The 12,635-nt window shown below is 39.3% G+C and overlaps 1 protein-coding gene across 4 annotated transcripts in view; it reads left to right on the top strand.

The window, feature by feature from the left end:
• The window catches only part of LOC137187664 (lisH domain-containing protein ARMC9), a 30,929-nt gene that overhangs the window by 12,031 nt on the left and 6,263 nt on the right, over positions 1 to 12,635 (top strand). For 2 of the 4 annotated variants that reach the window (XM_067596729.1, XM_067596730.1), the window contains 11 exons: positions 262 to 352; positions 1,071 to 1,194; positions 2,489 to 2,628; positions 3,037 to 3,113; positions 4,534 to 4,608; positions 5,129 to 5,219; positions 5,539 to 5,591; positions 6,495 to 6,593; positions 7,248 to 7,363; positions 8,242 to 8,411; positions 10,163 to 10,268. In XM_067596729.1, coding sequence (XP_067452830.1) covers positions 262 to 352; positions 1,071 to 1,194; positions 2,489 to 2,628; positions 3,037 to 3,113; positions 4,534 to 4,608; positions 5,129 to 5,219; positions 5,539 to 5,591; positions 6,495 to 6,593; positions 7,248 to 7,363; positions 8,242 to 8,411; positions 10,163 to 10,268 — 1,142 coding nt within the window. The other 2 variants (XM_067596731.1, XM_067596732.1) reach the window with 2 other exon arrangements.

Below are 12,635 nucleotides of genomic sequence, written 5' to 3'. Positions count from 1 at the left end.
CAAACAGTCCCTGACACAGGCTATAATGAAAATACAGCATGAAGGATATGTTTGCCCATTGCATGTTCTTGCTTATTTGTTAGATAAGTTTCTGTGCTTATGTTCGTCTTTTCAAACATGTAGGCCATCATTTCACATTTGCATTTTTATCAGGTAATATAAAAACATGAATGCGTTTAGATTTATACAAATGTTACTGATTGTACTTTAAAGCACTTTAAGACATTGTTTTAAACTGCACTACTTGTTGTGTCTCCATAGAAAACTGTGCTTCATTTAATGAGGTCAAAGAACGAGATTGTCCGACAATACATGGCTCGTCTCATCAATGCATTTGCTTCCCTCGCAGAGGGTAAGTGCTCAGCTGCCATTAAATTCGGTTAAGCATCATTATTTCATTGTAAGATGAGTCATAGTCTGACTGGATGCATTTGGAGATGTATAGATTCATGGAAGACCTCAGTGGCTTTTATCATAACTTTCCATTCAGGAGAATAAAGACTGTTAATGATCCTCATTACATATTTTCATATTTTCAGTACATACAGCATGCCAGAAACTATGGAAGGCATTTACTTTTTGAATGATTTTGATAAGAGAAATTTACCGTAATTTGTGCTGCTGACACAAAGGACTTACTAAGATGTAACAAGTGGTAAAAATGTTTTTCTAAGAATGTAATTAATTATTTGCTCTCAGCAACAAGAGACATTTTTATGGGCTGCATGTTCTGTTAACACTGCCGTCCTGTGATAGCCTTATAATTTAAAAGACATTATAGAAACTTGTCAGAATGACTCTTTGGCAGCCTTAAATTGTGGAGGAACTTAAGGAATTTGGAGAATCAGAGCATTCACTTTTGTTTAGGAGACAATTCTGTTTTTCACTTTTGAATCTGTACTGTCCTTATCTGTGTTCAGATGTACCTCAAATTAATTTACAAATCAATTGATTTTCATTGGTGAAGTCACTACTTAGTATGATGTTGCCCAGCAAGGCTTTAAAATTGTCAGGAAGTGCAGTAAGTGCCTTTTGATCTTGTCTCCATGTTGTTGTGTTAATGCTTACAGGTCGGGTTTACCTCTCTCAAATCCCCATTCTCCTGAAACTTCTGACAGAGGCACTCAGGAAGGAGGAAAAAGACTCCCTGACTAGAGAGAATGTGCTAGTAGCTCTGCAGAAACTCAGCCTCAGGTAAATTTTGTGATGACCAGTGAATTTATAAACCCTTCCTTTCCTAGTTTCTTGAGAGCATAATCACCCTCGGCCTCAGGTGAACTTTAAACTTTTTTATAACCCAGTTTGAGTAGTGAAGACACGAGACACTTCATTGTCATTGTAATCATACAAGGTCAGTGTATTTGATAACTCATTGACCTATAGCAATAAGGAATGAGATAAAAAAAAAAAGATGGTGCAAGATAATAAAGGTATTGCGCAACAAATTAGAGTAGACATAAGTGATAAAGTGTTGGAATGCATTAACAGTACTGGAGAGTGGGGCGTGGGCAGTAATAATTACAGTCCTCAGTCCACAACAGCTATGGGAAGGTGGGGAGGTGATGGAGGCTACAGTTCTGGGGAAAAAACTGTTCTTCGTACTGTTTGTTCAAACATTGATGGCTTTCTATCTCTTCCCGGATGGCAACGGGACAAACAGACTGGAGGGTTGGGTCCTTACTGCTGTTGCTAGCCTTCTTATGTAGACAGCCAGCATACACTGTGTCCAAGTTTGGGAGCATAGTTCCCACAATCTTCTGTTTTGTTTTTACCACCCGGACCAAGTCCTTCCGGTTCTCGGCAAGGATACTTTCTATGGTGCTTCTGTTAATGTTTATAAGGAGCTGAGAGGGAAGTTTGGCCTGAATTTTTAAAAAAAATAAGCCTCTGTTGAGCTTCCTTCACCAGGTAGGAAGCGTTAAGGGATCATGAGAGATCTTTTGTTATTGCTGTTGTTAGTGAACAACCATTCATCACCTCATTATCACCCCCTGGGGAGGGAGTTTTATGCAACAAGTATTTTAAAGTCTGACTCAGCTGGTTTTAAATATATTTTCAATCGATACGTATTTGGAGCAATCAATCAAAAAACAGGTTTTCCCGTTTCCCCATAATATGGCGGTATCTTTGATTGAAAAAGTGATAATCTCAAGTTGGCAGTTGACATTATTTCGACTTGCAGGTGGCCTAGAATCATTCTTATACAGGCTCATCCTACAGTAACAGAGAGAGGGAATGTAATAGTGTTACTTAGAAGAAGCAACAGATTATTAAAATCATACTTTGGTGCTTTCACTTTGAAGTGCAGAGAATGGAAATTTGCATTTAAAAATCTCTAATGTTCTCTTTGATAGTAATTTGAACACCTAAATCCATAGAGACATTAGGTCTCTCTTAAAATATGATGAGACATATTACAGCTTAGACCAAAACAAATATCTGTGTTCAAGCTGCTTTGAATCCTTCATTCATTGTCGTGTCTTGGTAGGAGGAGCCAGCAGACAGCCATGATAGCGGATGATCTTATTGGCTGGCTGGTTGATGAGCTGCACAACTCGGACTGTCTGAGTGACTACACCCTGGAGTATTCTGCAGCTCTGCTTATGAACCTGTGTCTGCGAACAAAAGGTATAAGCAAGGCAAGAAAAATATAGAGGAAAAATCTGAACTTATCAATAGTCCATGATGTTGCTGTAAATCAGTTTGATCTCTTTTAGATATGCTTAGGCTTTCTTTCTAACTTTGTTCTTGTTAAATAAGTTTATTAAAGCCACACAGTAAAGGCGATTATTGTTTGGAGCTGCATTCAATACAAACTTTTTGCTTTCACAGCTTTTCTGAACACAATTCTTATCAGTGCACTCTGCTTTTTTACTCATTTCCTCTAGCAAAAAAAAAAGTTAGATTGTAAGAATAAGCATAAAAGACTTTTGTGTGTATTGTTTGTTTGTGTGTGTGTGTGTGTGTGTGTGTGTGTGTGTGTGTGTGTGTGTGTGTGTGTGTGTGTGTGTGTGTTGGATGGTTGACTGTCTACAGGAAAAAGGAAGTGTGCAGAGAACGCCAAGCATGTGCTAAAGGTTCTAACAGACCTCCTCGGACATGAGAACCATGAGGTGATGCACACATCTATATTTGCGCACGGATGTTACATGCACATTATACATAATAGACACACTCTTAGAAGATGCAAAGCATGGATACAACACACATAACACATAAATAGACGCTTCTGTATTCAGTATAAAATTGCGGAGCCTGGGAGGGACCATGGAGAAAAAAATAACCAATTCATGCTCTCAGTTTAATAATTTGTGATCTCTATTTAGTAATTGATGTTCTCAATTTAGTAATTTGTGCTCTTAATTTAATAATCCCTGCTCTGGATTTAGTAATCCATGCTCTCAATTTAATAATTTGTGCTCACGATTTAGTCATTTGTACTCACGGTTTAACAGAATTCACCCTCATGCCATTCTCTCATCCTGCATACACCCTCACTATGGATCGCTTGGATTTAATAAGGTTTTATTTTGATCTTGGACGAAGATATGATGGATATACTTCAGGTTTTAATTTGTAAGCACAACACTGTGTTATCTCTGAGATCCTTTATAATCATTTTATAATAAGACTTTTTTGCCATAAACACTGTCATGATGCACCATATGTCATCCAGTCCATAAAAACTCAGCTTCAGTGTTCTGGAGCGCTTCATGGATATAGGCGGATGCACAATAAGTACAAAGAACATGGCCTTCTTGTGAGAAAGGAGGATGTATGGCTAATCCTGGCTGCTCTGGATCCAGCTTGGATCAGTAACTGACGTTACAGAGGAAATGTCTTCTCGGGTGCTTTCTTCAAACTTCCGACTGACTGAATTGGTGTCCTCTACCTCTACCTGAATTGGGGAACAGGCAAAATAGTAAAATCAAGAGCACAAGTTAATAAATCAAGGAAACAAATGAGTTTCTTTTTCCCCTCGGCCCCTCCCGGGTTCCATGTAAAACTATCTATCACAAAAGTGGTAAACATAGATAACACTAATTACATTTATCTATTAGCTAATTACCATTAGCTTTACCTTTTTGATCTGTTGATTGCATTTCTCAGTACCTCTACAACCTATCCAAGTTTGCCATAAAGTTACATTTATGATGTCTTCCAGAATGTTTGTCCAACTTCAAAGAAATGACCTATGACTATCAAGGAAATCTATTAGAGATTACAACACTGACCTCATTGATTTTTATGGAAAGTTGCCAACAAGCTCTTTTGTCAAGCTGTTTGCCACGTCATTGTTGCTTTTATTCTTTTACTTACTATAATATACTGTAAGTATTGTAATGTTAGCAAGCAGGTCATGGAAGTAATATGCCAGTATTCAAATCCATTGTATAAATATTCGTTCGTCTTTTGTATCCATGTTTCCTTGCTGCCACATGTTCATACAATCTGTTACCATTTGGCCTGAGATCATAAAGATAGAGGTTGTGTGTGCCTGCGTGCGTGTCTGTGTCACACTTGCTTTTTCAGATTCGACCATATGTGAATGGAGCCCTGTACAGTATCCTGTGTATTCCCTCTGTGAGACAGGAAGCCAAAGAGATGGTGAGATAGCAGGAATGTCTTCACCTGCTTGGAGGAAACAGACGCAGTTTGTGTTTTGTTCTGCATTTGTCTTCCTTTATGTCACCACGTAGCCAGTGTCTGGAGGGGAAACAACAGTTGTTCACAGTCATAAGACACAGTAACTGTACTCAGATACTGGTAAACCAGTGGGTCGTATCTAAGTCGGTGTTTAATACAGGTTGGAAATGGGTATATAATTATCCCTCAACCCATAAACTGTGGAGCTGAGGGAGAATACAGATGGAGCTGGATCTGTCCAACAAATGTCATATTTCACCTGATATCTCCAGCAATGCCAATTTTATTCAAAGACCATTCAACTCAGTCACAACACAGCCATTACAATCCTGATTCTTGCATTCTTAAAATGTGTACACTTAATTACAGAGTATGTTTCCTTTTTTAATATTTAATCACTGATTTTGAAATAGAAAATTAGTTGGCTGTAAACTTAGGTCCATACCCCAATGTAATATGCATTTCCCTCACATGTGTGCAGAGTGTCGAGGAAATTCTTCGCTGCTACAGCAAAGAGGAGAACCCGGATCTCAACAGACAGATTGAATTCATCATTAAACAGCTGAACTCAGGTCAGTAAATTCACATTCACTTTAACAATGGATGTATTGTACTTTCTGAATGTGTATGCATACAGTATACACCTACTTTACATGTATATTTAAGAATAAAATACTGTCTAAAGTCTTAAAGTGAAATAGGGCTACATGTAAATATGAAGCTTGGTGGCTTTTGAAAGTGTTTGTGTTAAATAATAGTAATATTTATTGATGAATTTCCTCAATCAAAACTAAAAACAATAGTTTAAATATTTTATCATTTACACTACATGTGCCTTTGGAATTCATTTATTAATTACTTGTTTTAATATTTGTGCTGTGTTCCACCTAGCTGAGGAAGAGGGGCCAGAGTCAGATGATGAAGAGGAAGAGGACGACAATGATGTAAGGCTTCCTCTCAGCATGTTAGACAGTGATAACCTTTCCACCAAGATATTATATGCCCATTTACACGTTACTCAACACACACGTGAATATATTGATAAAAAATCATTTGTATTATCAGAAAACAGATCAAAAGAACAAAAATGAGAAATGGATGAAAAATGAGGGTGAGAGAAAGCACAACCAAAAAAAGAACACTTAGTATTTGACACCTTTCCCAAACCTATAGATTGCAATCTCAGAGTGACACAGATATTGGGTGTCTCCCACCTGAGTTTTCATGCATGCACGTTTGTGTGATGGGCCTGGTAGATTGGGTTCTGTGGGAAAGTGGGTTATCAAGATAATGTATATGGTAGTAAGTCAAAGCAGGTGTGTGTGTATATATGTAAGCATGCACCCCTATTCGTCTTGTGGTCGCATAAGAATTACTTGAGTGTATGTGGTCTTATTCCATCACCTGTGATCTCAGATTTGGTGTTTTTTGTACCTGCTATCCATTTACCATGGCTATAACAGTGAACAGATATACTGTATGTTCCCCACTTTTGAAAGTGAGTCTCAAAAGTGTAGACTACACTGGTCTCTTGTTAGTAACCTGTGGATTGGTGCCAAGCACTGTATCAGTGTTTAACCTAGTTTGTAGACTCACATCAATGTTAATGGAAACAAGTTCATTTGCTGTAAATCAGGCAAGCAAATCAGGCACCAATGGCTTTTAGATAATAGTGTTAGTACTGGAGGAGTTCTTATAAATGTTACAGAAACATGGCAGGGGTCATAATGTTATGTTATTTCACTATTTGATTGTATACTATAACAAAATGCAGACACAACACATTGTATATCCACCACCAAATATACATGTTTTAAACTAATTTACAATCATTTGTCTTGTTACAGGAGGATTTAATGGAGACAGACCTAGATAAAGAGGAAGTCCTCCAGCCACAGCCTAGGGAACTGTCTGGAGAGAGTCTACTCACCACTGAGTATCTGGGAGTAAGCACAAAACACACACAGTACTCTAGCCCCTAGTGAATTGCAGGATTTCATGTCATTGTGCTAATACATTTTCGATGGCTACACGTTAAAGAAGGACTTAAACAGGGCCTGACATTAAAGTCAGTTAATGGGATCAACATTTTAAATTCCGTACAACAAAATTAGTTCCAATCAAATTCCAATTGGTATCTAAAAGGTTAATCCGGAAACACAGATAGAAAACACCCCTAATCTGGAAGAGCTTTAAGACTGATCCAGACCATCATGCTGCATTTACACTTGGGGAATTGGTGACTCTGTGTTACTTAATGTAATTACTTATCACATGCATATCCCCATTTGAATTCATGATCTTGAGGTGGGTTTCAGTCCTGTTACATTGGCAAACAACACGCATTGGACACATGTAGAGAGCTTAGAGTGAAAATAGGTACTGCTGTCCTAGAGCCTTTTCTTTTATTCGCTGTCTACTGACACATTCCCGGGATTTATCTCTACATGACATCATCACTACAGTTTGTCTCTCTGCTGTTCAGAGATGGCTACAAGTTCACAAATAAACACAGATTTGTACAATATTATAACATTTATATTCATTTTTTTAACTGTCAGCATGCTACTGATCTTGTGTGTGTGTGTGTGGTTGTATAGATTATGACCAACATGGCAAAAGTGAAAAGGAAGTCGACCCCTCTGCCACAACCAAGTGTTGATGAGCCCCTACAACGGCCTGTGACCCCAGGTTCTCATCGTAATGTCAACGCAGTGTAAGTTAAATACACACACAGAAAATGTCAGACAGTACACTCTTAAGCTGAATGAGTGTTAAAGTGACAGTAAGCGCGCAGGATAAGGTTCAGTTTCTTGCTCAAGGGCAATTACAGTAAGTTGTAAACTGTACACTAGTCAGTCACTTCCAAATGCTGTGTAATATACCAGAGAATACTATATTGACATCTGGCGTCTGGCCTCTATTCTCTCAAGGCTTATCAGTTTACAACAGCACAAAAAGAGACTCAGATGGCTCATAGAGCGATTTTAGATTGGACAAAGAAAAAATAAGAAAAAGACCAAATAGGTCATTTTGACAATGAATGTGTTGCCCCGTTTGTTCAAACACTTGGATAATGAAGTTCATCCTACAGCCACCAAAACTGGTGCAGTAGGTCAAACAAAGAATGGGTTCCAATATATATTTTGCCATTTATCATCCCAAAGCCTGACGGGATTGTTCATGTGAAGGAGTGAGTCAGCAGGACGCCACTGGAACTGGAACCACTCAGTGCTGAAAGGCAGATCATTGTCTATAGAGGTTGCGAGCTAGACAGTAGGGACAAAAGAAAGAGTATTATTTTAGAGTAATGGATATGACAACTATGAGTGATTGGTGTCCTACACATGACCTGGCCTCTGAGACAAGGGAGGGGAACTCTTATCAAGTAAGTGATACACTAGTTTTATAACTTGCTTCCTAGAACAAATGACAATAAAAATCTTTATGTCTAAATAAGAAGAAGGCTGTTTCATTATTTGTTAAAAAATGATACTTACTACCAGCCAGGTAGACAGGTAGGCCTCAGGCGAGTTCTTAGAAACATTTAGCAGTATTGTGTGTGTTTGTCGATGTGTCATGTATCATGTCTAGGGATTACAGACCTGGCAGTCAGGGAGGTGATGGTAGCAGGGACAGGGAATACCCTCTGAGCAGACAGAAGAGTGAAGAAGGAAGTCTGCCTACTTCCCGATACAACTCCCGACCTCCAACACGCTCTGGCAGTCGCCCCAGCACTGCTGACTCATTACGTCACGGCATCGGTGGGTAGATCTGTGTGTTTACAGCTCTCTGTATAAAGCAACAAATCTCTGTCTGTCTGTATGTATGTTTGTCCTTCGCATATCTCAAGAACCATTCATCCGATCTTCTTCACACTTGGCGGGTGTATTGCTGGGGACACAAAGGAGTGCAGTGTTGAATCAAATTTGGACATGCGACATGTTTTATATGAATAAACTTGCGATAAACAAGTCATCAGCGAGCGGCTTCGCTCTGCAGCAGTGAGGCGGGGCTTCTGGGCTCTGTGACTGCATGTCATGGTCAGAGCTGTACAACCCTGCCATGAGAGAGAGGAGGAGAGGACATCTCTCTTCTTTTGATAATTTTAAAAGTTAGGCTTTGTTCTGGGAGAGAGAAAAAGAGATAGAAAGGGTGAGAGAGGGCGAAGGCTGAGAGCATGAGTGAGCAACAGAGAGACAGGCTTGAAACCTTTCTCTGAGAGAGAGAAAGCCTGTGAAATACTAATTGTTTCATGGCATTTACATTCTAAGCACAAATAAACAACCATCAAACAGTCAACAAGTGATTTACTGTGGAGACAGACGCTCTTTGGGTGCAATTTGGACATGCAAGACATTACATATTAATAAACTTTGAATAAACAAGCAAACAGCGAGCCGCTCAGCTCCGTGTCTGAGTGCAGTGGGGGCTGTTTGATATAAACACCTTCACATCACGGTGGGTCTCTGGGCTCTGACTCAACTTCACACTTGGCGGGTGAAGCGCAATGTCAAGTGTGAAGTTGTTTAGACATGTGATACATATAATATTAATGAAACTGAATAAACAAGCAAACAGCGAGCCGCTCAGCCCCATGTCCGAGTCTGACCTTCACATCATAGCAGGATGGGACTTCTGGGCTCTGACTTGCTGAACGGGACAAAGGCACGCGCCTTGCTCAATTAAACTGCCCGAGAGTAAAGAACAAGCAAACACAGGAGGAAGAAAATAGAGGCGTAGGAAATAATACTAGCCAATAGGAGCGCAGACTCGTTTGATTGGCAGTAGAACCAACAAATGGAAGTCTGTAAACTGCTTCTACAGTTCAGCCTCTGTTAAGTCTCACTGGTGAAGTTTCTGCCTGGATTAAAACTATTTAATTTATTAAATCCTTTAAGTTTTAATTGATATGTTTGTCAATTGATACATATATATGCGGTTCTCAAGAAATAATTGGCCTGTTTTGAACAGGCACGTTTTGAACAGGCACTGCACTAGTCTTCCAAATGACATTTGACAATCGTCAAATACTTTTAATGTTTGATTGCATCAGAATTTTAAAACAATAAAGGCTGTGGCTTTCCATCACATTTCTGCACTCAGTCTTAATACATACTGTGTGTAGTGAAAATCAGCTGCATATTTGTGGTACAATTTAATTTCCCTTCCACCTGTTGTTCTTTATTTGGTTGATTTTTGATTTATTTGATGTGATGCCCAGTGTCCACGAGGCAAGGAAGCTCCTGGAAGTTTATGCAGAAAGCATAAACAGTAAAGTAAAATGGGCACCAAATGTCTAACGCCTACCTTGTGTCAACTTTTTTTTGCAAAAATCACACAACACTGCACAAGATCCACTGTGACATCCTTGTCCATTCTGACGTTTCCATTAAACTAGTGGCATGGCATCAAGTGCTCATGTGTGTTAGTGACGTAAAATGTGTAAAATTACTGTTTTTAACTTTTTATTTTTTATTTCCTCTCTGTCACACACAAACATACACACACTCAGACTCAGAATGTGGCCGGTTGTCTCAGGAGTCAGAGTTGGACAGACAGTATGAGAGCCGAGCCAGAAAAGGACGTTCCCAGGAGGAACACAATGGACACTCTGCCAGGTAAATTCACACACACACACACACACACACCTGTGTATTTCCATGAATGTTGTTGCAATTTTATGGTTGAAACAAGTGTCTCTTGATGGACTTATCTAGGTACTATATTTGATTTAATTGATTTAATTTGGACTGTCCATGAAGGGAGAAACAAATGTTGTCTTAGCTGCCATCATGGACTTGTAAGCTCCCATGAATAACCTGTGGAAAGATGGTCATCATGTCACTTCAGAGGAGGAGACTAACTCTGTCTTGACTGCAAGCAATTGTAGTCAAGTCACTGTTTCAGTTGCTTAAAGATGGTGGATGAAAAGTTACAGTACAATGGCCATATATACAACAAATCCTGAAGGCATCTGTTCTAACTGAGTGGGCAAGTGCTGTATATAGATGGTTGGTGAGTGAACCCTGTATGAAATCAAACTGAGCCATCCTTATACAGTGCTGGCTGTCATTCTCTGAGAAACACTGAATTCTGTGATAGATGAGCAATAAGTTATGAAAATGAACAGTTCAAATGAAACCGAGGAGAGGATTTAGTCAGTTGTTTGGTGGCAACTACTATAAAAGGGACTGAACCAGAGTTAGGCTGTTTGGGAATGATGTAAATACAATAATACAGCTATAAGTCGGCAGCGGTTCCTCTAAAACTGAGATGTGTGTCAGTGTATTTGGAGAGACTTGGCAAGAGTGTTCTCCAACACCGATTGGTGACTCAGCACTGCCAAGCTGGTCTGTGAGACTGTGACATGCGTTTAAACGAGCAGTGCCCACAAAGAGACCCATTCAGTCAGACCTCCCTTGCTTCTCCTCTCCTTGAAATCCCAGAGGAACTTGACTCCTGAATCCCGCCAAGAGTAATGAGCCCCAGGAAACCGCTTCATTTATCCCCCCACCCCATCCCCCAGGAACGTAAAACACCTCTACAATACAGCCTGGCTGCGTCTGACTTCAGTAACCTCATTTCACCCCAGTTTGGGAGGCAAGACTTTTATAGTGAGAAGAGATTTCAGGACACAGTCATTGATATTCAGGTGAATAGAATCCTAGCAACACAGCAATTTGGCAAAAATCAGATGAGCAATTCATACAGTATTTTTTTAGGTTAATGAACACACTTTTTGGCTGGACTGCAAGAGCAGGGCCAGCGCTACAAACCCGATTGTCTGTCTATCACTGAGTCAATCACTGACTAACTGATGAAGTCACACCATTGGTTGGCTTGGTCAGCTGACAGCCATAAAAGCTTGGGACAGCCAAGTATCCCAGAATGCATTTTGCACCAAATGGCGGCGATGGTGGAGATTGTGAGCCAGGCCAAAAACTGTTGTAAATTTCGCCATAGGACTGTTAATATGTCATTTTATTAAGTTATTAAGTGGAGTTATTTATTAAGTAATTTTTTCATTTAGATTCCCAATATGTGGTCAGTTTATCCAAATTTGGAAATTTGCTCCTGTGTTGTTGGAGATGTTAGGAGCTGCTGGCCAGATGCCAGCAGCTCATCTCAGCTGCTAACAGCCATCAGCCCTACTCCTGGGATGACCGGCCGTCGTCAGCCTGGGGTGCTTTTTAACTTTATTCAGAAAAATCTGCGGATCTTGAGGGTCGGATCTTAAGGGTAAAGCGCTTTTAGGGGTCGAAAGACTAAAGGTGCAATATAAATGCAGTCTATAGAGAAACATAGTGTTCCTGTCTCCCAAAGTGAGCATAGTACTTTAATTAATGCAACCGCATTATATGCTTATCATGCTGCTTATTGCGTGCATTCTTAATAGAGAAGATAAATGCTCTTTTTGTAATTATATGGTAGAAATGCTAGAACATGAGTTTATTCAGTGTGTTCATCATGTGACAATGTTTTTCAGTTGGACCTTAAAATATATTTTGGTAAGGAAATTTTATTTAAAGAACATGATTTGTTATTAATATTCAACAATCCTAATTTCTCCAGCAATGAACAATATGTCATTTATTCGCTCATTATTTTAGCCAAATTTTTCATTCATAAAATGAAATTCTTGAAGACATTACCATCTTCTATTACATTTAAACAAACAGATCTAGCCTATATCTTCAAACATTTCATTCACGGTCCAGCCATATACTAGGTTTTGACCTAGTCTTGTTTTTACAAGGCCCTGCTTCAAACTCATTCAGTTACACCAGGTAATACCTGGGGGATCAGACAGGCTGTTCTCTATTCAGACATCAAAGTTAAAAACCAGAGTGGAGAAATGAAACATGTGAATTAATCACCTAGATACAAAATCTGGACATTAAATAGGGAACAAGTATGTACTTTTAAACAGCTGTTTAATATAACTTGTTTACCACTTGTTTACCACAAAATTAGGTCGACGTTCT

This window comes from Thunnus thynnus, chromosome 8, assembly GCF_963924715.1.
Source record: "Thunnus thynnus chromosome 8, fThuThy2.1, whole genome shotgun sequence".
NCBI classification, from domain to species: domain Eukaryota; kingdom Metazoa; phylum Chordata; class Actinopteri; order Scombriformes; family Scombridae; genus Thunnus; species Thunnus thynnus.
The sequence above is the reverse complement of the archived record's forward strand: the minus strand, read 5'-3'. Positions and strand labels throughout refer to the sequence as shown.